The sequence below is a fragment of the Panthera onca genome, chromosome B1 (genome assembly GCF_046562875.1).
Source record: "Panthera onca isolate mPanOnc1 chromosome B1, mPanOnc1 haplotype 2, whole genome shotgun sequence".
Taxonomy (NCBI): domain Eukaryota; kingdom Metazoa; phylum Chordata; class Mammalia; order Carnivora; family Felidae; genus Panthera; species Panthera onca.
This window is the reverse complement of record NC_138342.1, coordinates 155,639,426-155,664,326: the sequence shown is the minus strand read 5'-3', so window position 1 is coordinate 155,664,326 and position 24,901 is coordinate 155,639,426. Positions and strand designations below refer to the sequence as shown.

At 45.4% G+C, this 24,901-nt stretch overlaps 1 protein-coding gene across 2 annotated transcripts in view; it reads right to left on the bottom strand.

Annotated features, from left to right (window-relative positions):
• The window catches only part of SCARA5 (scavenger receptor class A member 5), a 125,969-nt gene that overhangs the window by 83,733 nt on the left and 17,335 nt on the right, over nt 1–24,901 (bottom strand). For both annotated transcript variants that reach the window (XM_078445569.2, XM_078445570.2), the window contains exon 3: nt 12,003–12,131. In XM_078445569.2, coding sequence (XP_078301695.2) covers nt 12,003–12,131 — 129 coding nt within the window. The remainder of the gene's footprint in view (nt 1–12,002; nt 12,132–24,901) is intronic.

Sequence of the window (24,901 nt, the reverse complement as noted above, 5' to 3'; positions counted from 1 at the left end):
GCAAGAAAGAGAAACAAAGCGCTCGGCAGAAGAAACCCCTCCCAGGGTGACTCAGGGTGGCTACAGCTCTGTATGAGTCCCCTACTTCCCATCCTGGGAATGGGCACCGTTGCCTCCTGGGAGTCACTTGGGACATCTTCTTCACTGCCCTCCCCCATGTTCATGCAGGTGCCAAGTGGGGGAGGGGCTCCAACGACCCCTCTTAGACATAGGGATCTGTGGGACAAGGTAGGCTGGCTCCACGTTGCGCTACTAAATGACAGCTGAGCTCTGATTGATGCTAGCGTTACAGAGATGTATGGCGAGAGACCACTGAGAGACATCAGCCGTGCCCCCTTAGCTGGAGTAGAGCCCGGGCCTGCCTTTCTCCTGGGATTTCCTGAGGAGGGGAGAATGTGGGAGGGACTACAGGAAGGGGCAGATTCCCCCACCCAGTTCTCTTTATCCCTTAGATTGCTCTGAAAAGGATCTCGGAGAATGTGGGGCTCTCACAAAGTTGCACAGAGAGGGGCAGGAGTCCTGGGATGCCTGGTGGCCATAAGGCTATACTGGGCTGCCAGCTGGGAGGGCATTTGGGGCCAAGAAGTCAGGCTTCCTATCTCTGAAGGACTTCTCAGAGATGGAGGGCATGGGGTGAAGCTGGCCGTTATTCTAATGAGGCCAAACACATCATCTACCTGGAGGCCATAGCAGTGGGCCATCTGCCTCTCCTGGAACCAGAGGGAGACTGGGACAGAGGGAGACAGGGAACCAGAGGGAGACAGGGAGACAGAGACATCATTCCCCCCCCCCCCATGTCCCCACAGACTTGAGAAACTCCCTGCTTTGTTATCCTTCTTCCCGGGTCTGTAAAATAGTTCATCATTTCAAATTTATCAGGGCACCCTGTATTTTTATTTGGTAACTCTCCCCAGTTGGGAGGCAGTTGGAGGGGTCCAGGTGAGAGATGATGGGGCCCATCAGGGCTGGCTGAGGGGGTGAACACGGGAAGCAGGTGAGAGAAATCTAGAAGGATTCCTTGGTTTGGGGCTAATACAACTGGCTAGATCATGGTGTTGTTTACAGAGATGAAGAAAAATAGGGGAGAAAAATTTGGGTAGGGAAAATCAAGAGTTCTGTTCACTTTTACTGTCATATTTAGTTGGAGACACTCATTAAAGAAACAAGCGGGAATGACACAAGTAGGTAGTTGAACAGATTGGTCTGGATTTCATGGCAAAAGTTAGAGGTGAATTCAGATATGAAATATGGTGGAATTTGATGAGGCTCACCGGCAAGAGAGCTCAGTTAACGAAGGGAAGAAGACCAAGGACTGAGCTCCTAGTTACTCTAAGATTTAAAGGTAAAGCAGGTAGGAGCAGAGCAGCATAGGAGACCAACAGATTACTTCCTTGAATTAAATCAGAACTTCTCAGAATACGTGAGTACCTCTTTTTTGAGATTTATAGGGAAACATTTGGTGAGCCCCTGGCATAAGCCAGGCATTGTGCAAGGCATTTTATGTGTTACCTCAGTGAATCATCACAACACTGCTAAGTGATCGTTATTATCCCTGTTTTAATGTTTTGTTTTGTTTTGTTTTGTTTTTTAATGAAGGTTAAAGAATTTCTCCAGATCACAACTCATAAGCGATCAAGCTGATATCAGAGTTTGGGTTTGTCTGGTTCCAAAACATCTGTTCTTTGAACCACGCTCTGTTTTCTAGGGCTGTTTTTTTTTTTTTTTTTCTTTTTTTTTTTTTTCATATCTGTTATTTCAGTTGGTACGATCTTTATCTATGTCAGGGGCCTCTCTTTATTTCTCTTCATATCTCCCTGAGTCTCATTGCTAGGCACATTGTTGGCACTCCATACATGCTTGTTGTTTTGGATCTGATGCAAGAGGGCTCTAAGCCCTTGGGGGGGGGGGCAGAAAATGCACAATGCCCACAAGATCCTAACAGAAATGCTGAGAGTTTATAACTTCTCTTCAACAGGGCAGGGAACAAAAGCTTGCCAGTTCCTAGGCTTCGATCCCAGCCCAAACTCAAAGCCATCAGTTAGTGACACCATCTACTTCATAGCTCTGGCACAAGCAAGCAGAAGACAGAACCAGAAGGCAGAAGGAAAGGTAGGTTTTGAAGGTACAACGGTTGAGCCATGAAGAGGGATATGTGAGCTGCAGGAGGAAGCAAAAGACTAACTCAAGCCCATTCCCATCTATTTGTGCTTAGTTAAGAAATGTCATTTTCTTAGCAAAATCTGGGTGCTGCGTTAACAGTGCTTCTAAAATTTCCCCCAATCCTGGTTCCTTGGACAGAAATCAAAGCAGTTGACAAGTTTCTCTTACTATTTCCTGGATAGCATGGTGAAATGAGGGCTGGAGTAAGGCACAGTTGGAGGGAGTTATACTCGATTATAATCACCTAACAACACTGATGATTGTTACTACATACCATGGACTATTGTAGATAGTTTCTATGGATGAATTTATCTCAACCTCATCATGACACTTCAAAGTGGGCAGTGGTGTCACTTCTGCTTTATAGATGATGACTCTTGAATAACTTGCCCAAGGGCACACAGGAAGTGGCAAAGCCAAGATTTGTACCCTGGCAGGTTGATTCCAGTGCCCAGGCGCTTTGTCACTGGGCCATGGTTAATGCCTCCAGCAGGAGACTGGGGTAAGAGAAGGGCTGACTGACTTCACACCAACCTATCGTCCATGGTCCAGGTTCCACGCTCCAGCTGTGGGACCGTGAGCCAGCATTCGCAACTCCTCTGCGCCTCAGTTCCTTCAACAATGGACTATGAACTCTTTTCTGGATTCCTTCGATTGTTAGGAGAAATAGATGACATAACATATGTGTAAATTCTTTGAACACTATAAAGCACACTCCAGAGGTGAAAGATTAAAGGGCTGATAGCGGTCAGTATAAGCCTAAAGGGGGGTTGGCAAACGTTTTCTGCAAAATGCCAGGGAGTAACTATGTTTTGCTCACTAGGCCATACTGTCTCTGTTAAAACTACCCAGCACTGCCACTGTGGCACGAAAGCAGGCATAGACAATACATAAATGAATGAGCACAGCTGTGTCCCGATAAAACTTTATTGGCAAACGCAGGCACTGGCCAGATTTGGCCCTTTGTCTAGAGGGAGGATTGCAGAAAGAGGTAGTTGAGATCAGTCCTCTGCACTGTCCTAATTATGGTACAGTTTGACTGAAGACCCAGAGAACATAATACCAAATTTGCAGGTGGCTTTCTCCCATGCTCACTTTCCTCACCTCAGGGGTGGTCAGAGGCATCCATCTAAGTAAGGGAGATATGGAAGGTCCTTCATCTTAGGCCATGGAATTTTTTGTGGAAAAGCCAGGATGTCAAAATTCTCTTCCTCTTTTTCCTGCCCACTCCCCTGGAACTAAGGAAAGGCTGGGGTCTCTTCTGCTGGGGAAACTGATAGCTTGGGAAGGTTCACACAGCCAAGGTGGAACATAGGGGGAAAGGTAGTGTCTCAGGTGAGCAGGGTCTAGGTTTAAGGAAAAGGCTGGTGGCGGGGGAGGGGGGAGGTCTTTGAGGCGATCCCACCTCCCAGGATGGTAAAGCCTGTGCATGGGCTGGGGTGTCATTGGTCATGTCCTCCCGGTAACCGTACACGTGGCGGCAGGCTGTGGAATGGAGACTGTGTTGGGATACTGGCTCAGATGTGACCGATGACACAAACCCGAAAGGGAAAGCTAAATGACAGATGTCCGAATGCAGATTCAAACTGATCCAACAGGCTGCAATACTTGGCAGAAGCCGGCGTGATGACATTTAATTGGGATTACTAACAAGATCTGCATTTAAGTTAAGGCAACAAGAAAACCAACCAAAGTCAGTTGTACTGACATGGGATAGAGAAGCCCTCACTAGGCAATATTCCCTTTGAAAGATATCTGGAGTTGGGGGTGGGGTTGGCGAACAGACATGATTATTAATGGCTGCTTAGTATCCCATCCCTTGGATGTGGTATCGTGTATTACTATGAGTCACCGCAAGGAAGGCTCGTGCAAATTTAGGCTACATCAGCAGACGGGCAGTGTCCAGATCAAAGTTCGTCACAGCTCAGCACACCCTGCCCTGGCCAGACTACACTGACAGTGCTGTGTCTAATTTTGTTTTCCACGAAAACCTGGAGCTTATTGGGTGGGGATGGGAGGGGGAGGATGGCCATTACGTTGATGCCAAACCTTAGCTGAACATCTACTCTGTGCAGGGCATCATGCCAGGCACCGGCATGAACAAGACACAGTACCTTATCATGAAGGAGCTTTGTTCTGGACGAGAAGAGGAGCAGGTATGTAAAACGATGACCTCAATATAACGTAGCAGGTGTGAACACACACACACGTAGGTCTCCTGACCAAGTCACTATTGGAAGAATGAATCTTGCTTAGCCTATTTTCACCTCGCTGAAGAACAATCACGAGGATGAGGAGAAAGGCTTGTTGCGAGCTGTTCCTACAAGGGGAGCTAGATACAGCATGCGTGGGATAGTTGAGGAAGATTAGGCAAGAGTTTCTGTCACTTGTGGCTGTTCTTCAGTAGAAGCGCAATACCTCATCTGTCTGGGAAGTCAGGAGGGAGGTTCTTGCCCTGGGAGGGAGGGAGGTTGTACAAGATGTCCTCTGAGACTCCTTCCAAGGCTAAGCTCCCGAGTGCCACGGGTGGGAACGGGACCATGGTGCTGGCTTGCTCACTCTCTTCCCTAAGGAGAAACAGTGCTGGAAACACTATCCTGTTTCTTGGCTTACTGAGCCCTGCACTGTCACGGCAAGGCCAGGATCCCTCAGACAAAGTCTCCAGGCCTCCCCTGTGGATTTATTAGAAACGTGTGGGGTATGGGCACAGACCCTCCCACTACACCAAGCATACAACGTTCTCTGTTTATAGACAAAACCACTAGGTGCTCAGGCTAAACAAGCAGGATTCTCACCCTTTCTTATTCTGACAACAAAGTCCCTCTGATTGTTCCAAGACCAATGATAATAGCAATATTGTTAAATAGCAACAATACTAATGACTAATGATGATATTTATTGAATACTATTTTTGTGCCAGGCATGAAGAGTTTTCATGTATAAACTAATTTAATCCTTACAGCAACTCTATGGGGTAGGTACCATTGTCATCCCATGTGACTGATAAAAAACTGAGGATTTGAGAGGTTAAATTTTTTGCCCTAAGATTATAGAACCATTCAGTGGCACAGCCCAGATGTGAACCCAGAAGTTTCCCCTCAAAGTCCATATCCTGAAGAGAATATAGCTGTTCACTTAGAATGTTTGAGGGGCACCTGGGTGGCTCAGTCAGTTGAATGTCCAACTTTGGCTCAGGTCACTATCTCATGGTTCGAGGGTTCAAGCCCCGCATAGGGCTGTCTGCTGTCAGCATGAAGCCTACTTTGGATCCTTTATCTCTTTCTTTCTCTGCCCCTCCCCACTCTCTCTCTCTCTCTCTCAAAAAAAAAAAATAATGTTTGAAAGACACATAGAGTAATAGAATTATCATTTAGCCCTTTGATTTTACACTAAAGCTTGCATTCTATTTGTGAATCATGACATAAATATATAGATGGTGAATATTTCTTTTACAATGAGTAGAATAGAAAATCATCAGCATCTACCACACGCTTAAGATTATTTCAGTTATGGGTATATGTGTGAACTAGGTCATGGTCAAAAAGTTTGGGAAACACTGATCTACTCCAACCTGCTCACTTTACAAATGAGTATACTAAGGTTCAGACAGTGATTTTTCCCAAGATTACAGAGGGTTAATGGATGAGCTGGGACCGAACTCAAGTATTCCTGACTCTCAGTTCCCACTATCAAGCTTAACTGACTGCAAAGAAAAGCAAGAAAAAACAGGCATAATAATATAGTAGGGGTAGTAATGCTGCTATCATAACAAGAGTACTACCAGTGTGCTCACTCTGTGCCAGGAGCCACTTTTCTGAGTGCTTTAAATATATTAACATATTTAAATCTCATAACAACCCAATGAAGCAAGCATACTTATTTTCCTCATTTTCTGATGAAAAAACTCAGGTACAGAAAGATCCAGTAACTTGGTCAACATCTCATAGCTGGTAACGGAGAAGAGGGGATTCAAACCCACACAGGCTGGCTTCAGAGCCCATGGTGTTCACCAGTATAAGGTACTGCATGACTCTGCCTGTCTTAATATTCTCCCTAAACGCTATAATGCCTACCCAGTACAGACTATGATGTATGTGTCATAATGTAATTAATTACACACTTCTTCCACCAGTCACATGTCCTTGAGTGGTGATTCCATATTTACCATGCCATGTAAATACTTGACTGAAATGAAATAATCATTTTCCCCCACAAATAAGATTCCCTCCAAGGTTCCTAGTCTCTGTCATTCATTCATTCGTTCACTCACTCACTTGTCATGTGCATATTTAAAAACATCGTGCACTTGCAGAATTGAAGAGAGTAGGCAGAATTTCTTTTTACAAGACAAAACTGTGCATAATACCCTTCCTTGTTCCAAAAAGGATTAAGGCAGTTTACAAGGACACATAAAATACACTAACATAACAGTAGATGAGAACAAGATAAAGGAAGAAGTAGTGAGAGACGCTAAATGGGGGTAGGAACAGGATGAATGGAAAAATGCTTTCTGGAAAGTCTATACAGTGGCTGTGGGTGGACCACAGATCTGTCTGCAGGTTTTCATTTTAATTACTTTCAAATTCACACATCTTGCAAGGGGATGACAGCTAACTCTCGGTTTGCATTAATTACCTCTTGAAAGCAATTTTAATTACTTTCAGATTCACAGTCTCCTGAAGGTGAAAACGAACTATTTCCTCAAGACAAGCACACCTCCTTCTGAGGCTAAGACAGAAAATAATTTCTGCGTGTGTCAACATTGTGTAATGGGATGAACAACGTCTTCAGCAGCACCCCTACAATAAGCACAGGGTGGAATTTCATGGCGCTGCTTCAACAGGGTGTCCCAATAAAGTCTACAGGCAACACACTCTTCATTCTGAGATGCATGATGAGATCAATAATCTGCCACATAAATGGCTATGGGCTCTGAGCGCACTGTTCTCTGATTGCAGAGTCCAAAACCTGCTTCAAACGAGGCGATAAACAAAAGGGGTGCTCAGTTCAAATGACATTTGGGACACTTAGTGTTCAGCTTTCCCCAGGCTGAGGCCTTCCCAGCCACTCCAGCTGTCAGGAGTCAGACTCTCCTTTGCATCAGCAGACTCTCCTTTGGCACATAGCATCAGCTACATCGTACTGTTCTAATGTATTTGTGTGCTTCTGATTTCATTTTTTTTAAGTTTATTTATTTGAGAGAGAGAGAGACAGAGACAGAGACAGAGACAGAGACAGAGACAGAGAAAGCAGGGGAAGGGCAGAGAGAGAGGGAGAGAGAGAGAATCCCAAGCAGGCTCTGTGCTAGGGCTCAAACCCACAAGCCATGAGACCACGACCTGAGCTGAAACCAAGAGTGAGATGCTTACCTGACTGAGCCACCCAGGCACCCCTGTATGCTTCTTATTTTAAACTCTCCCAGAGTAGGAAACACATCTCATGATTCTTTTTTATTCCCATGCTATGAACTAAATGTTTGTGTCCTCCCAAATTCATATGTTGAAATCCTAACCCCCAGTGTGATGGTATCTTGAGGTGGGGCATTTGGGAGGTGATCAGGATGTGAGGGTAGGACCCTCCTAAATGGGATTAGTGCCATTATAAAAGAGACCCCAAAGAGCTCCCTCACCCCTTCTGCATGTGAGGACACTGTGAGAAGACAGCTGTCTATTAACCAGGAGGTGGGTCCTCACCAGACACCAAATCTGCCAGTAGCTTGATCTTGGACTTCCCAGCCTCCAGAACTGTGAGAAACAGCTGTTTGTTGTTTAAGCCGCTCAGACTGTGGCAGTTTGTTATAACAGCCCCAATGGACTGAAATACCAGGGTTTGTTCCATTACTCTGCACCCACTAAGCACTCATGTACAGGTGAAGCAGTGATTAAGGATGATGATGGCAATATCTGACTGTTGCTGTTAAGGAAGAATTAAATTAAGCTGTGAGAGGAGCCCTTTTCACCAGGAACTCTCCCCATTCCAGTCTATGTTGCTGTAAAACTCCAGGTTAATCAGCCCCCAGATGTTTGCACTTCCCCTTTCTGCTATTACATTTTCACAGCAGGAATTCAAATTCCTTAGTAGTGTCATGGTAGGAGAAAGGAGGAAGAAGAGGTTGTTCCCCATGACCACTCTTTGTCACTACAGTGATGTCCCAGAATAGTCATGAGTAATAATGAACCTCCTCTAACCCTTTCACTCCATCACATCTTCCCTGAAGTGCTGAACTGAAGACCTCAGGACCCACAACCATCCAATCTCAACCCTCTTATTCATGAATTGAATTAAGCCTGATGGTCAATTCTGTCCCAAACTGAACATGGAACAGAACAAAAACATAATATGGAACCATCAGCCCAGGTAATAAATCAAATGGGTTGAAGAGGTAGAAAGTCTTAAAGGAATTGGGGGCTGGGAAGAATGGACTGATGCAGCCTCATTGAGTGATGTTGGAAGACCGTGTGCATAGAACTTGGCAATGTTGTGGGAGTATCAATAAAGTTCCCAAGAGGACGCCAGTTAGGAATAGTTGGGTAGAAAGCCCAACTGAGAAAATAGTGTGGTTTAAAATCATTTAAATCCAGATGTCTGGATTGGACAGGGGATGTTGGGATGATGCGTGAACACAAGGTACAGTATTTGACTTTTATTTTGAATACTTGGATAAAGAGATGAATTGAGACAAGACTCATGAGAAGTTTTATAAGAGTAATATTTTATGTAGTTAGATTATAATTTTATAATATTGAAAAACAGCAGGAGCAAGCACGTGTACCACAACCATTTTTTACCAGTCATTCAGACATGGTGCTTGGTCAGAGTGGATAATTTTGGTATCCAACTGTAGGATGTATGAGCTTTGGGTCGACAAGGAGATTTTGAAATCTGAGAGTGGTTCAAACAGAACTCCTCCTGTCTTAGTCCAGGCCTCTATAACAAAACACCATAGCCTGGGTGGCTTAAACAACAGACATTTGTTTGTCACAGTTGTGGAGACTGGGAAGTCTAAGATCAAGGTGTGGGTAGATTCGGTTGTTGGTAAGGGCTGTTTTCCGGGCTTGCAGGCGAGACTCTCTGTGTCCTCACGTGGCAGATTTCTCTCTCTTCCTCTCTCTCCTCTCTCTCCTCTCCTCTCTCCTCTTATAAGGGCACTAATCTCATCATGAGGGTCCCACCCTCATAACCTAATAAACTCCCAAAGGCCCCACCTCCAAATACCATCATATTAAAGGTTAGGGCTTCAACATATAAATTTGGTGGTGGGGCACAACTCAGTCTTTAGCACCTCTTGTGGAAGGCGACCTCAGCAGGACAATGAAGAGCATATTCTGCCCAACATGGGGAAGCAGCCACAGCAGAACTCCTAACAGAAGGCTAGGTAAGCTCTAATTTACACTGAACCATGTATCTCTCCATAGTCTTGGTATTTTCATAAAGGAGACATAACTGGAGGTCTCTAATCAGGGTGCTCTGAAGAAACTTCCTACCTAGGTCAGGCAGGGTCTCCTTGAAGAATCCCAGACTTGTTCACTACATTCTTAAGTCCCCTCCCTAGGGGAGAAGCAGTTGGTGACTACATTTTTTCGTTGGCCACCCTCACCAAAACCCTCCCAGAGGCCAGCATGATTTTCCAGAGAAGAACCTGGGGAGGGGACAGTGGTCATGCCCCAGAGCCAAGATATAAAGTATGATGCTCTGTTTCATCAGATTAGTTCTGATACGCCCCAAACTGTCATTCCACACAGGCAATTTGGCATCCAGAAACTTCAAATTCAAAGGTGATCATAATGATCAATATCCTCCCCAGGTTTCTGTCTAGAAAACTAAGGAAGCATGGCAATATTTTGGTTAGATTGGAAAACCATGATCCACCCTCCCTTCTGAAACTTCCAGGATGTCATCATAAATCCCATTCGACCTCCAAGTTGACAAAGTCAGGAGAAAAGTCTTTCTGCAGCATCCCAAGCAGCACTACTTGCTAGAGCCTCTCCTCTATTTTGAATGAGAATCTATTTCCTTACAAAATTCACCCATTTGTCTAATTCTACCCTCTGAGGTCACACAGAATATGCCTGCTTTATGGCAACCTGCTAGACACAGAAGAGAACTTTATCTTCTCCCAAAATTATGCCCTTCCACGCTTCCAGGCTTCCAGGCTCTAGAGACCTGCCCTATGGTCCCCATTTGTCTGGTACTCTCTTCTAGACCCTCTTCTGTCATCTAAAAGTTCCTATTCAGCAGAGAGATTGTAATACCATAGCCTAGCTTTCCTGCTGGGCTGAAACAGTTTCCAAAAATTCTGGAAATTTGTTATGGTTGTGGCTGCCAAGCCCACAAAACCCAGATCCCAATCTCCCACTGAGCAGCCCAAGAACATGTTCAAATCATCCTCTGGCTGGACATCATCCATGGGTCCTTGAGATGAATCATGACTTTCTCTCGTTGTTGTTGGCTGTCCCCCCACTCAGGTCAAGGGGTGGTAGGACAGACACCACCCCTAATCATGCCCTTTGCCCCAAGTGTGGAACCCTGAAGGTGAAGGCAGCATTGAACATTCCATCATAGGCCCCAGGTGACTATTCTCACTTGACAGAAAGTGAGACAATACCAATGAGGTCCTAGGCATCTGCCTCATGATTTCCAGCAAAGGTCATCTGCAAGTGCTTAGCCTCCCGATCCCTGTCCTAGAGTTAACTCATGGGCCCCACCCTCGGCACTCTAAGTCATCTCGGTCTGGCCAGCCGCCTTGCTCTGACCAACCCCCCTCCATGCATTACCCATACTTCCACTGTGTGTGTCTCCTCTATATTACCATAGCACTTGTTGTCAACATACAGTCTCTGTCATCAGCCCTATCACATTCCGCCTTGAGACAGAGCTCTAGCTGTGTGCCTTTGCCTTGTCCAACAACTGGGAGCTCCTTGAAGGAAGCCCATGGGTCTTATTTAGCTGCATATCCACTTCTAGCATGGAACCTGACACAAAGTAGGCTATCATGTAGGATGGGTGAGGTTGAAATAAACTGAACCCTTGGTCTTACTTTGTCAACTCTTACATACTTTCATTGAGAACGGTGGGAATTGGGCACCTCTCCCTCTGTGTGGGAGTCAGGAGAGACCACTACAACCTCTGCCCCTCTGTGCTTCACCATCTCCATCACCTGTGACCTGTGACCTGTGGAGTGACCTGTGAGCAGTGAACTAGGTTGCTCACATGTGGTCTTCTGCTTGATCCCTTTCTAAGTCCATGAGCTCTCCTTCTTCCTATCTAGAAAATGTGCTCCTAACTGCAGCCTATGACCAGCCTGTCTTGCAGATGGACACTGGGGAGAAGAGCCCAGCTGAACTGGGGCAAACCCGTCCCACCCCCGAGTAATCACAAAAGGACAGCAGGTTGATGATGACTCTGATTACCACAGCAGCAAAATGTCTCATGACTATTTTCATCATGCCCAGGACAAGGGGCTTAGCCTGCTTTGTGCAAACCACAGAATAGAGCTCCAGGGAGGCCCTAGATGCACAAGTCACACAATGATGCCCGAAAAGTCAGAAGCCACTCAGAGTAGCTAAATCTCTGCTCCTGGACTCAGAGGTTCTCCAAACTCATATATCGCCTGACAACTCCTCATCCCACATGAAATGGGCAATGCTGTCAAGAGTCATGCTGGTCTGAAAGACCAGCCAGCTTCCTCCTTCATGGTTTCCATGGTGACAGGGGCAGTGTTTGGGCTTATGACTGTGAAAATGGAGAGCAGAGGTTTAAGCTCTCCAGTTCCCATCTACTGTTGCTCCCTATACACCTCCATTCACATTCTTAAAGGCCACAACAGGAAAGGGTGCCCTTACCTGCTAAGATGAAGATGCCCACGAGAATCAGGAAGACCAGCAGGTACAGCCCAAGGACAGCATGCTTCAGGGCTGACAGGGAGCCCAGCTGAGTGCAGCAGCCACCTGTCCGTCGCTTGTGGCATGGACCTAGACAATAAAGGTAAGAAGAGGAGGGGAAAAGGCACTTGAAAACCCCACAAGCATTTTTTTCTTCTGGTCTTATCTCTCCTGATGCACTCAGATGCTCACATGGAACCTCTCATACACCTTCTGCACACTTGTAACGCAGCTGTAACAATGGGGAACTTTCCAGAACATGACAAGCTTATGAGCTTCTAGCTTTTACCCCACCATCCTCATTCATGACCAAGCCAAATAGGCATGCCCACAGCTCACATGCCCAGGAACTCATCCTCCTGGAACCAGTCCAAGCATCAGAGAAAGCTCAAATAGGCTAGAGTATGTGTCTTTTACACATACTCTACATTGTCCCATGTGACCCAGAGAATATGGAGAAAATTTAAAACAGGGGTTGCAAACTTTAACTTCTACAGTGGCCAGGAATGGACGGAAATAAGCAGAGTGGGCCATGTGGACCTGAGGAACCTAAAAGCACAGGCCCAGTGTGGAAGAGGTTGCGATGTAAGAGTAAGGGCCAGGTGTTGCCAGACACAGAATTTTCAAGACAAGCCAGAAGTGATACTGAGAATTGCACTATGTTTCAAGTGTTGACAACTAGTAATAAAAATAAAAGACAAAAAACTTACAAAACACTAGGGAGTATAAACAAAACGCACTTACATGCCAGATCTGACCACCAGTTTGCAACCACAGATTTAGATTTACGGGAAAACATAGTAACTTCCTCCTGCGAAACTACATAAGGCTCACCAGCTTCTTCTGGCCAATATGGAACAGCAAATTATCAGTGCTCTACTGGACCTCATGGATCTTGTAGTCCAACCACTTGAGGTTACAGATAAAGGTTGCCAAATGTTAGTGGCAAATCCTAGGTGAGAACCCAGGTGCCCTGACTCTTGGTCATCTTTCAGCTGGACTCCTCCTTTGAGGCAGGCTTCTTGGCCTTCACAGAGGCCAGGAAGCCACTAACCTCCATCTGCTATGTCAACTGACAGTGGGAAGGAAGGGATGCTCTCCTGCCCTGACTCCCAGAAGGGCAGGTAAGAATTGATAAGAGCCTTTTTTTTTTCAAAACCACATGCCCCTCTTATACTTATTCTCCCTCTCTGGTGAGGGACAGTGTTGCCAATTGGAGTGTGATGCACGTGGAGGAAGGTGTGGGAGCAGAAAAAGGCTGAAATAATTGATATTCGGAAATGTTTTTAAAGATGATGCGATCATTTGTAATTCCTTGGTAACTTTGGGTTTGCGAGCAAGATGCTTCTGGGGCTACTTATTATCTCTCAGGTACCATAACCACCTCTGGGGGCCTTCAGGAGGTTTGGTTATCAGGAGGGAAAGTATGGGTGACCACATTGGTTTCCTGACTCCCCAGAGGTATTGTTGAGCAAAGAACATTTTCCCACTCATCTACTCCATTTTAGTGAAAATACTGCTGTTAAAACAGTTAGGTAGAACTATTACATAATATTTCCATAAAACATTGGATACAATTTGGAGCAGTTGGTAAAGAAAGACAAATTCAATTACCATTCTCATCAACCCTTAACTACTGGCAAATTTTGAAAAGTTAACCTGCTTTTCCACTAAGACTTGAGCAGAGTACATCCTTTCAACTCCCTCTCAGTCCCTTTCCAGGACTTTCTATTGCTTTTTACACAATAGAATCTATAAGCTGTTTTGCTCCTGAATATGAAGGCTTCTTGTAGCACCTCAACCTTTTGTTGTTGTTGTTCTCATGAGCGCTGCTGGCTTTCTGGTTGTAACGTACTAGAGACAAACTGTTTCCTTGCAGAGTCAGAGTGGCGGGCACAGTGTTGGACACTACACAAATATGAGTTCTTGCTAACATGACAGTTGTTCTATCTCTCCTGCTCTACACCCTGCTTCCTCTTTAGATGATGACAGTGCTGCTGCTGACAATGGCCAACTAACTGCTGAAAGTGGTCAGAAGATGCCTGTGCTGAAATGCTATTATCCTTACGTTTATCCCAAGCCAATCTTGGGTTCTTCCTTCATTGGCTTTGTTTGACCCTCTTCTTATTTCCCTTGATATATATATCAACCATATTCCGTTAACTGTTCCAGTTTCAATGGAATCTTGTATTTCTGGTTCATTATAACAAGAAATCATTCTTGCTCCAAAAAAAATTGATATAATTTTTTTTTGCACGTAACTTTTTTATTGAGGCCCAACAAGTCATTACAACTTGCCTGAACTTGAGACAGTTTAGTAAGATGAATCTTAACATAGTTAAGGACTGCACGCAACAACATACATTTTCAGCCTGACTAACAAGGCTATATCACAATTTATAAAGTGCCAGATGAGTGCTGATTGCCCTGCAGCTTGAAATTTTTCACGTGGGGAAGGAAAACAAAAAAGTAAGATCTCCTTCCTTCTCTAGGAATGAAAACATTTTCCAAAACTAATCAACCACAAGGGCAAGGGCTGCTTTTGCTTCAATTTCACCCATTAGAACACCATCCTTTTATTGTCAAGTCTGTACTGACCTTCAATCTTGGCAGAATAGGAGGAAAGCCACATAGACAACAATACTGCCAACTTGATATTGCCTTCCTTGTGTACATGTGCATTGCTAGCTCACTGTAAGAATGGGGCAAACTGCAATGCTATAGCCCTATTTTTCCCATCAAAAAAGAATAGTTCCTTCCTCTGTATCTGAGGCTTCTATTTAATGCCAGCACACACTGGCAATAGGTCCCTTTATCAACTAACACACAACATAGTCCTTCTTCTTAGAGAGCAGTTATTCTAGCAAGACTCAATATCTTAAATAGAACATAAAAGAATTTCAAACAGAGGTTTTCCACAACTGCATTAGATAAGTAGAACATGAATGATTCTGGAAAGATACCTAGAGAATGTGATTATAAGGGAAAAAAGACGAGTTAGGGGAAAGATGAATTACTAAGTCTGTCCAAAACACATTTCCTGGCTTTTTAGTTTAATGTGGCAGCAGTCTGTTAGCTGGGTAAACCATTCAAATTATTTAGGCCTAGTGGAAGATTAAAAACACTCCAAAATGATACAGTCAGTAAAACCAGGGCAAAACGGATGTTCACTTATTTGTTAAAAAAAAAAAAAGTGTAAGAAATGAGCTATCAAGCCATGAAAAAAACATGCAGGAAGCTTATATGCATATTACTAAGTTACAACCTGAAAAGGCTATATAATGTATGATTCTATATGACATTCTGGAAAAGGCAGGGGTTAGAGGGAAGGAGGGATGAATTGGAAAAGCACAGATAATTTTTAGGGTGGTGAAACTATTCCATATGATACTATAATGATGGATATATATCATTGTACATTTGTCTAAACCCATTGAATGCACAACACCAAGAGAGAATCCTAATGTAGACTGTGGACTTTGGGTGATAGTGATGTGTCAATGTAAGTTCATCAATTATAATATGTGTACCACTGTGGTGGAAGATGTGCTCGTATGGAGGCAGGGAGCATATGGGAATGCTCTGTACTTATCGCTTAATTTTGCTGTAAACCTAAAACCACTCTAAAAAGTAAAGTCTATTTTTAAAAAAACTAGAGCTTTTGACTTATGGATTACTAAGGTGCAAACTTTACCATGCATTTATTGAACACCCAGTATCGATTGCCCCACTGTGGTAGCCAGCCTTCAAGATGGCCCCCCCAGGATCCATGCCCCCTTATGTAGTCTCCTTCTGCAGTGCACCAGGGTTTGGTTTGTGCGACCAATAGAAGTGATTGTGTGTCACTTCTGAGATTAGATAAAAGACACGGCAACTTCTCCTCACTCACTTTGTCTCTCTTGGAACATCTATTTGGGGGGAAGCCAGCCGTTATGAACACCCTATGAAGAGGTTATTTGGTAAGGAACTGAGGCCTTCAGCCCATAGTCACGTGAGTGAGCCTGGAAGCAGATCTACCAGCCAAATCAAACCTTCAGATGACTACATTCTGGTCAAGATCTTGACAGAAGTCTCATGAGAGACCATGGGCCAGAACTACCAAACTAAGCTGCTCCCAGATTTCTGCCAGATTATATTATATATAAACATGTTTCTGAGTGAAATTTTCATCTGAAAAAGGAGACGAAATCTTGGCTTTCCTTGCACACTCATGGTTTCCTCAGAAACTGGGAAGATAATAACTTTTTGTTGTTTTAAGTTGCTAAGTTTTGGGCTGATTTGTTATGCAGCAAAAGGTAACTAATACACTTATGACAGACATTGTCAAAGGCAAAGGCAACAAGCTGCATGAGGGAGAGACAGTGTCAGCCTTGTTCACCTCCAAATTCCCAGTTCTCTGACCAGTGGCTGGCATGTAATAGGCATTCAAAATAATTGTTGAATGAGAAGTTAAAATATGGCCATAGCCCTTCAGATGCTCACATATGAGGGGAAGAAGACACATAAAGAGACAACTTACAGAGGTGTGAATGAAACAGGTATGTACGAGAGAGATAGCACAAGTAAAATGTTGCATTGCAAAGCTGGTGATTCATTCTGTGTCCGGGAAGAGGTCCCAGAGGCTGCATGAAGAAGGCAGCAACTCAGCAAGGCTTACAAGGGCAGGCCTTTCTAGATGAGCCACAATCCGTTATCTTTCCCTTCAGCATCATCCTCTGATTTACAGCTATTCTAAATTTGAAAACTATGACTTTAAGAAGAAAAACTTCTTCCTCCATGTGAGAACAGTTATGAAGAAAGCACCAGGCAAAGCTGTTAGTTATTAAACATAGTTGTTGTTTGCAGACATGGTCACACACAAGACCAGATCAAGGGAGAGAATGGCACACACGCAAAACAAACAAACAGAAAATGCTTCCAAGATCTAGGAGAATCAAGGGAAAGGTTTCTCCATCTTGTAGTGGCCTCCACAAACTGAGGGTGGCTTCTCAGGAGATCAGAAAGCCAAGAGAAGGAAGCTTGGGGAGGGCAAGGATAGTGGCTCCAAGGGTACAAATGGAAACTAAAAAAAAAGAAAAAGAAAAATGCAACGTGACTTGCAGAGAAGGCCCCTGAATGCCAGGCAGGAAGACGTTGTTCATCTCAGCATGGGCCTATGGTTTCCTGATCGGCTGGAAGTAAATGGATGGTTACCCTGCCTCAAGACATTCCACCTGCGTGTAGCCTGCAGAAGTTTGCCATGGCCGAGAATTTGTCGCTCCATTTTCTTAAAACTTTAACTTCTTTGAGAAGGAAATTTTATATCAGTGTAAGTAGAAAATCACTTATCTTCCTCTTACACATTAAAATAAATACCTGGCCATTACAATAACAAATTTATACTTGTGTATCACTTAGAGTCCTCTTGAGTATGACTACACGATATAGAGACACATTCTGAGCAACAGTGACTTCAGGAAAAGCAGCGAAATCACAACACAACAGCAAATTGCAAGAAAAACTTGATTTCCTCTGCAGGGAAGCAAAACCAAACTTTTTAGATGTTCACCATTAAAAATATTCTAGAAGGTAGCACGTTAGGGATTAGGTGCCACTGAAAGAAGCGTGTCAGAACCTTGCACCCATCTCTAGCACTAACCTTATTATTCACAATGGTCTACCTACCCCTCTGTCTGCCACTTTGTCTAAGAAGACCCCTGAGGGCAAGGTGTATCTCACTGACTGCTGTCTACCCATCAACCAGCACACGGCAGAACCACTATAAGGTTCCTTGCAGGAACGAAGACGTGTGTAAGATACTTATTTTTGCTGCGAAGATCCTCTGTTACGTTTGTCTTATGCAAATAGTTGATCCGTTTCTGTCGGCTGTGAAAACATATTTTTGAGCCAAATTTTGGTCTGAAAAGTTCCACAAAATCTTGGCTTTCCTTGCTCATCCGTGGCTTCGGATTGCCACTTAGTGCCCATATAGGTAAAATGTGGGAGCAATTCCTTGGAACTGAACTGACACTAATCCCGGCTGAGTAGCATAATCATGAGTGAAACTTTTTACCCATCCTGAGGCTTGATCCCCACCCCTGGACGTTCTGATTCTGATTCAAGACGAAATGATACATCCATGGCACAGAAATACACAGTTCTGGAGAAAGGCATTTGTCATATCAAAAGAGAACGTGAAGACACATTCTTGGAAAATCAGTGAAAAGCCTTACTATTATAAGAGCTTACTTTATTATTTTTTTATTTTGATTTCTTTTTAATAAGACACATTCACACGGGGTTGTCTCAAACAACTTTATCATTTGCAGGTTAAACTGTGAAGGGTTCCTTTTAATCATGGGGACAAGAGTACCCCCTAAAGAGTTTTTTGCTAAAGTGCTGTCTGCAGAGGGTGGAGAGGTGCATGGGAACAGGGTTAAAGAACAGAAAAGGAAAGGTTGTCTGCCAGTCACTCAACCCCAGACAGCTGAGCTGAGGACGCACCACAAGCCAGTTCCCGGTGTCAGGGCCACACTACAGTGGGAGCCTTGGAAATTCTGATTCCCTGTTTCCACATGTTCTCACTGGAGGAAAGCATGAGTTTGGGGCTCTGTCGAGGGAGGTCCAAAGCCTGCCCCTGTCTCCTGTTAACTGTGAAACCACGGGAAGAAAGTCTCAGCTACTCCCTTTATTAGTTCAGCCTTTCTTTGAAAAAACAATTTTTCAGATTCTTAATCATAATTTTGGAGCATTTGGGAGTTACCTGCTTAAACTTATTTTCCTCCCACTTAAAAAAATACAAATTGATAAAAATGAGTATGTACTTATTTCTGAAGAATGAGGGTCTACACAACATAGAAAACAGGAGGTGGTCATGGCATGTTTACCTACTTCAGTTTTACCAGCGACAAATGGTCCTTTTCCATGTTAGCTTTGGTCCCGCAGCTTATAAATAGCAGGTGGAAATAAGGTTCTATTGCTGCAAGGGACCACAGAGCTCATCTCATCCAAGGATCTTGTTAAAACCACCCAAGACTGACTTCATCATCCCCACTCTGCTTACTCACCACTCACATTGTTCATTGTAATAGGCAGCCCCAAATAACCTCTGTCTTTGAAGCTGCCCTCCCTTTCTGGCTTTATTATTTTTTTGTTTATGTTTATTTATTTTTGAGAGAGAGGGAGAGACAGAGCATGAGCAGGGGAGAGGCAGAGAGAGAGGGAGACACAGAATCCGAAGCAGGCTCCAGGCTCTGAGCTGTCAGCACAGAGCCCGATGCAGGGCTCAAACTCACAAACTGCGAGATCATGACCTGAGCCAAAGTTGGACGCTCAGCCGACTGAGCCACCCAGGTGCCCCCTTTCTGGCTTTAATGAGCACCACTGTTTACTTTCCCTCATCAAAGGGAAGAGGAGGGTGTGGGGCAGAGACACTGAACCTTCGGTTTCATCTGACCTAAGTCTAGGAGGCACCAGATGCGGTACATGGAACACTAGTTACCTGTGTCCGGCTGAGCCACAGACATGAGTCCCCGAGGCAGATGACCCAGCGAGGGTCGCAGGCCAAGGAGACTATGGTCTTTTGCATTATCAGATGACTCTGATGCTTTCATGTCCATTTCTAGGAAAGGGAGCAGGGTGGAAGGCATGGTGGCCAGAGCTAATTTGGTTTAGATGTTGTGACGATCTAGGACAGTTTCTTCTGAAACTTCTAGAGATATCTTGTCATTTTGTAACATGCCTGCAGTATTTGTTATTCTTCTCAGTTCCTATCTATTTCCCAAGTAACTGTGCATAAAAATTCTTGAAAACAATCAAGGGCTTGTGTGCTTATTTTCAGCCAGAGGAAAGTGGGAGGAGGAAGGGACTCTGGCTGGTGTGCATATTATTTTGCAGCTGGGCTGAGGAATGGAGAGAGAAAGCCAGGTGGGAGGGGAGACGAGGGCAGTGAAGGTGAGCTGGTGGGTCATGGGGACCCAGGAGGAAGGGAGGGGCCATGGGGCCCCCAGGAAGAAGAAGTGAATCCTGGGCTTGTAGAAGATGCCTACACTCTGGCCCAACACAGGCAGTGCATGGTTTAGAAGAAATGCTGTCAGTGCAGACACTCAAACGACAGCAGGCTTGGGGTTCTGCCTAAATTCAGGCCAAAAGACACTCCTGCAGAGTGGCCCTGGGTCCCTCTCGAAAAGATTCCCAATTCTTTCCCTGGCCCCTTGTCAAAGGAAATACATCATCTGATGATGTGTTTGCAATGCAGAAGACAGGGCTCGGCTGTGTTCAGTTTTGAATCACTACTCTTCCCAGGCCACTAGTGGAACCTTCCTCCCATTTTCTGGTTGCCTCTGTCTGGGGCATTGGTCTAGCCTCAGGGCAGGAATGGATAAACTTAACATCCCCTGTCTCCTTGCCTCAGCTCCCCTCGTTGAGTTGGGAGGGCCATCTGGGTGTCTGGTTTCAAAGAGGAAGGCTAAGATCCCAACCCATGCCACCCGTGCGGGACTGAGCTGGTCCCTGAAGCCTGTGGGCTCAGAGGCCTCCAGTTCTGTGGTCTCTGGCAGAAAGCAGAGCTGGCTGAGCCACAGAAGAGAGTTCATTGGATCTGAGTGAAGACAGTGGACCTCAGATCCACTGAAGCTTTGCCACCTGGTAAGGCCCGGAAGCAACAACAGTTATCGTGCATAGAGCTTTGTTGGGAAATTGTGAGGGTCAGCTCCCACAGGGCAGGGTCTATATCCCACGTGTCCTGGCATGTAGTAGGTGCTCAATTAACACCTGTTGGCTGTTTGTGGTTAAATGAGCCTAATAAACTAAATGCAAATTTACTGGGTATGCCAAACCATTATTTAGTCTTTTGTAATAACCATGTTTTCTAGCTTCTGATTTGATGCTTCACATCTCAGGGAAGTGCCCGTCTGGGGGCACTGACTCTGGAGAGTCCCCTCCCAGGGATAGCCCAAATAAAGAAACTTGCCCGTAAGCGAGTCTTTCGTGTGCAGACCACCCCATCAACAGCCCATCCTACAACCACCTCCTTTGTCACTTTCTCCCTCTAAGCCACTATCCACCTGCCCTGTCACCAGGTACCGGACAACTAGGGACAGCCCTAGGTCCCAGAATCCATTGAAATCATTCGAACTATTGCACTCCAAGCTTGCACAAACTGCCTCACCCACAAATCCCATTCCTTGGCAGGCAGTGGTGTAACAATCTTTTCAATGACACTCCTTCCCTCACCTGTTGGCCTCACCACACATGAATAAGAATAAAGCCTACATTTTAAAATTGCTCTGGATGTTGGTGGGAATACAAACTGGTGCAGCCACTCCGGAAAACAGTATGGAGTTTCCTCAAAAAATTAAAAATAGACCTACCCTATGACCCAGCAATAGCACTGCTAGGAATTTACCCAAGAGATACAGGAGTACTGATGCATAGGGGCACTTGTACCTCAATGTTTATAGCAGCACTCTCAACAATAGCCAAATTATAGAAAGAGCCTAAATGTCCATCAACTGATGAATGGATAAAGAAATTGTGGTTTATATACACAATGGAATACTACGTGGCAATGAGAATGAAATATGGCCCTTTGTAGCAATGTGGATGGAACAGGAGAGTGTGATGCTAAGTGAAATAAGCCATACAGAGAAAGACAGATACCATGTGTTTTCATTTTTATGTGGATCCTGAGAAACTTAACAGAAACCCATGGGGGAGGGGAAGGAAAAAAAAAAGAGGTTAGAGTGGGAGAGAGCCAAAGCATAAGAGACTCTTAAAAACTGAGAACAAACTGAGGGTTGATGGGGGGGGGGGTGGGAGGGAGGGGAGGGAGGGTGATGGGTATTGAGGAGGGCACCTTTTGGGATGAGCACTGGGTGTTGTATGGAAACCAATTTGACAATAAACTTCATATACTGAAAAAAAAATAAGATAAAATTGCTCTGGAGCCAACAGTGGGATACAACAGAATAGCAGCTGCCACTTCCCAAGCACCTATTCTGGGCTGAACACTTCGATAATACTAAGCACAACAACAATCACGAAGATAGGTAATATTACTTCTATTTTATAGATGATAAAGCTGAGTCTCAGAGAGGATAAGTTAGGTGATTTACCCAAAGTGGCAGGGCTGGGATGTTTTAGCCTTGCAGAAAGGGTCCAGAGTTGGGGTCTGGGTGTGCAGAACAGGGATGTCAGGGGAGGGAACCTAAGGACAGTTTTATCCATTCATTCAGCAACCACTCCTTGAACAAGCGGCTAAGACCGCTGATTTCCAGGCCCCGTGTCCATGGACCATTGAGCCCACCCGTGAAAAGGGCAGTTCTCTCTCCCTCAGCCAGCCAGGGCCAAGACCAATGACAAGAGCATGCTGGAGGGTACCGCTTTGGGGACACCCAGAGGACAACCGCATGGCTGTTTGTCTTATGTCAGCTTTACCCCAAGGCAGGAAGTGCAGCCCGGGAGCTTGGGGTAGGAATCTTCCCCTAACCACTTAATTTACCGTGGTATCCAGCTGCCATTCCGTTTCTGACTTTCTTTTGGTGGTGGAATTTTGCCCCTCAAAAAAAGGTTTATCACCTCCTAGAATCTCAGATCTAAGCTAGCAACAAGCAACACTTTGGAGCTTTGAAAACTTATCTACAAATAGAGTAGTGAGAACAACCTTTTTTTTTTTTTTTTTTTTAATTATTGCTGACCACAAAACAGAACTCCTTTACCAGGAGACCTATGGGCAGAGGTCAGGGAAAGGGCACACTCAGTAAGTCAAAGGTCCCAGAGGCTGCCCTGGGCATCTGCAAGGCAGGCAGACAGGTTCTTCTTACATCCACATCCACTCACTGGCAAGACAGCACCCTTCTTATCTTTAATCTGTTAATACCCTTCGGGGGTCCCCAGTATAAGCCCACATGTTAAAAGCAACTCCCCCTGGGCACCCTGTAAATGCCTAACATACTTAAAATGTTACACTTACTTTTTTTCTAAAGTTTATTTATTTGTTTTGAGAGAGACGGAGACAGTGGGAGTGGGGGAGGGGCAGAGAGAGAGAGGGAGAGAGAGACAGAATCTCAAGCAGGCTCCACACTACCAGCACAGAGCCTGACACGGGGTTCGAAGTCACGAACCGTGAGATCATGACCTGAGCCAAAACCAAGAGTCAGGTGCTTAACTGACTGAGTCACCCAGGTGCCCCACACTTACATCTTAATAGATGCCCTAAGGTCGGGGTGGGGGCATCATCATAACTCTGGAAGGAAGAAGTGAATCCCCACATTTGGCAGAGTATAGTAAAGTCAAACAGGACTGGAGAGCCAAGATGCCAAGATATAAGTCACCAGGTACGGGGGACAAGGTCAGGCTCACTTTTATTTATTGACAAACCATAAGATCACCTTCAAACAGAGACACTTTTAAGAATGAATTGTGCTCTATTAATCACTATGCAGAAAGAGTGGGCATAAACCAAGATCATTCCTGCAAACTGAAGTGGGTGGGGCGGTTATGGCCTTCATTGGGAAAGCTTGTCCTCAGTTTCCCCTTGCCCTCAGCAATTCTCTTCAATCTGCCCCTCCCGATCTGATTGCTGCCATCTGTCCCCTGGAGTCTCTAGTATGTTCTATTTTCCTAGTCTTTCCTCCATCAGTTAGATTCCCTGTGCTCTCCTCCAAGGTGACAGGTGGATGATAGAAACTCACCCACAGAGAGGTGTCAGGAGAGGCCAGCAGTCAGCCTCCCTGCCCCCCACAGCCTCCTCCCTTAACAGGACTTTTCTAAAGACAAGGTTTCTGCGTGGGCACTCTGAACATCTTGGGTTTCTTGACTTGAATCCGCTCTCAAGCCAGACAGCAGGAAGTGGGAAGGCACCACAGCAGACAGGCCTAAGGCATTGTGCATAAGCCTGGGACCATCACTCGCCCCCATCAGCTCTGTGAGCATTACGTTAACCAGCAACCACGCCTGCAGGGTGGGGGCCAGGCTGGCCCTGCTTGGCTGGGCCCTGTCCTCACAGCTGTGTTTGTATCTTCCAAACCCCGTGGCTGAACTCTGCATATAGAGGTTAGACTTCAGGCCAGAAGTCCCAGGGGATAGTGGGAGCAGGGGCTGCTGGGGAGGGCGGGGCACTTCTCTGACCTGAAGTGCGGCCTGAGGTTAGTGTCCCAGGCTTCCTCTGAAGCCATTTAAGACCCTGTCACTGTGCTCTTGTCCAAGCCTATTTGCATTTATATCTATTTCCTGCCAGCATCACCTCTTAGAGTAATTCATTCCATGTGTCTCCTGCACTGCAGCCATTTATTCCCACGGCCCCACCCTGGCTTCGTCATCACCCAGAAAGTCTCCACCTCTGAAACCTTAAACTCCAAGAATCCGCACTCACAGCTCTCACTGCCACCAGCACGGCTCTTGATTGTATTGGGAGGGGGTGGTGTGCAGAGCCCAAAGCCTGGCCCCCCAGGGGGGAATGGGGTGAGCAGCAGGAGGGGTGGGTTTAGGGACTAGAAGGGCAGGCATATTAGAAGGGCTAGGCTCCGCCTCTGACTGGCTTGGTGACCTTGGGCAATTTGCTTCACCTAAGACTTCACCTTCTCATCCATAAACTGGGGATAATAATACATACTGAGGTCGAATGGAGACAATATATTGGGCCCTGAGCACATGCCTGCCTGTGTCACATGCTCACCCAAGGGGAGCTATCATATTACCTCCTTGTTATAATCACTTCTCACAAGGCTGATACTGGCCCACCACCTCCCCTGGCCTCCCCTGGTTACCTTGTCTCCACAGGAGCCAAAATGAACTCCCTAGCTCCTAGTGCTGCAGGACAAGGTCCCCCTTCCTTGTCCACACACCACTGTGGTGGGCAGAGAGGTTGCCCTAGGACTTTG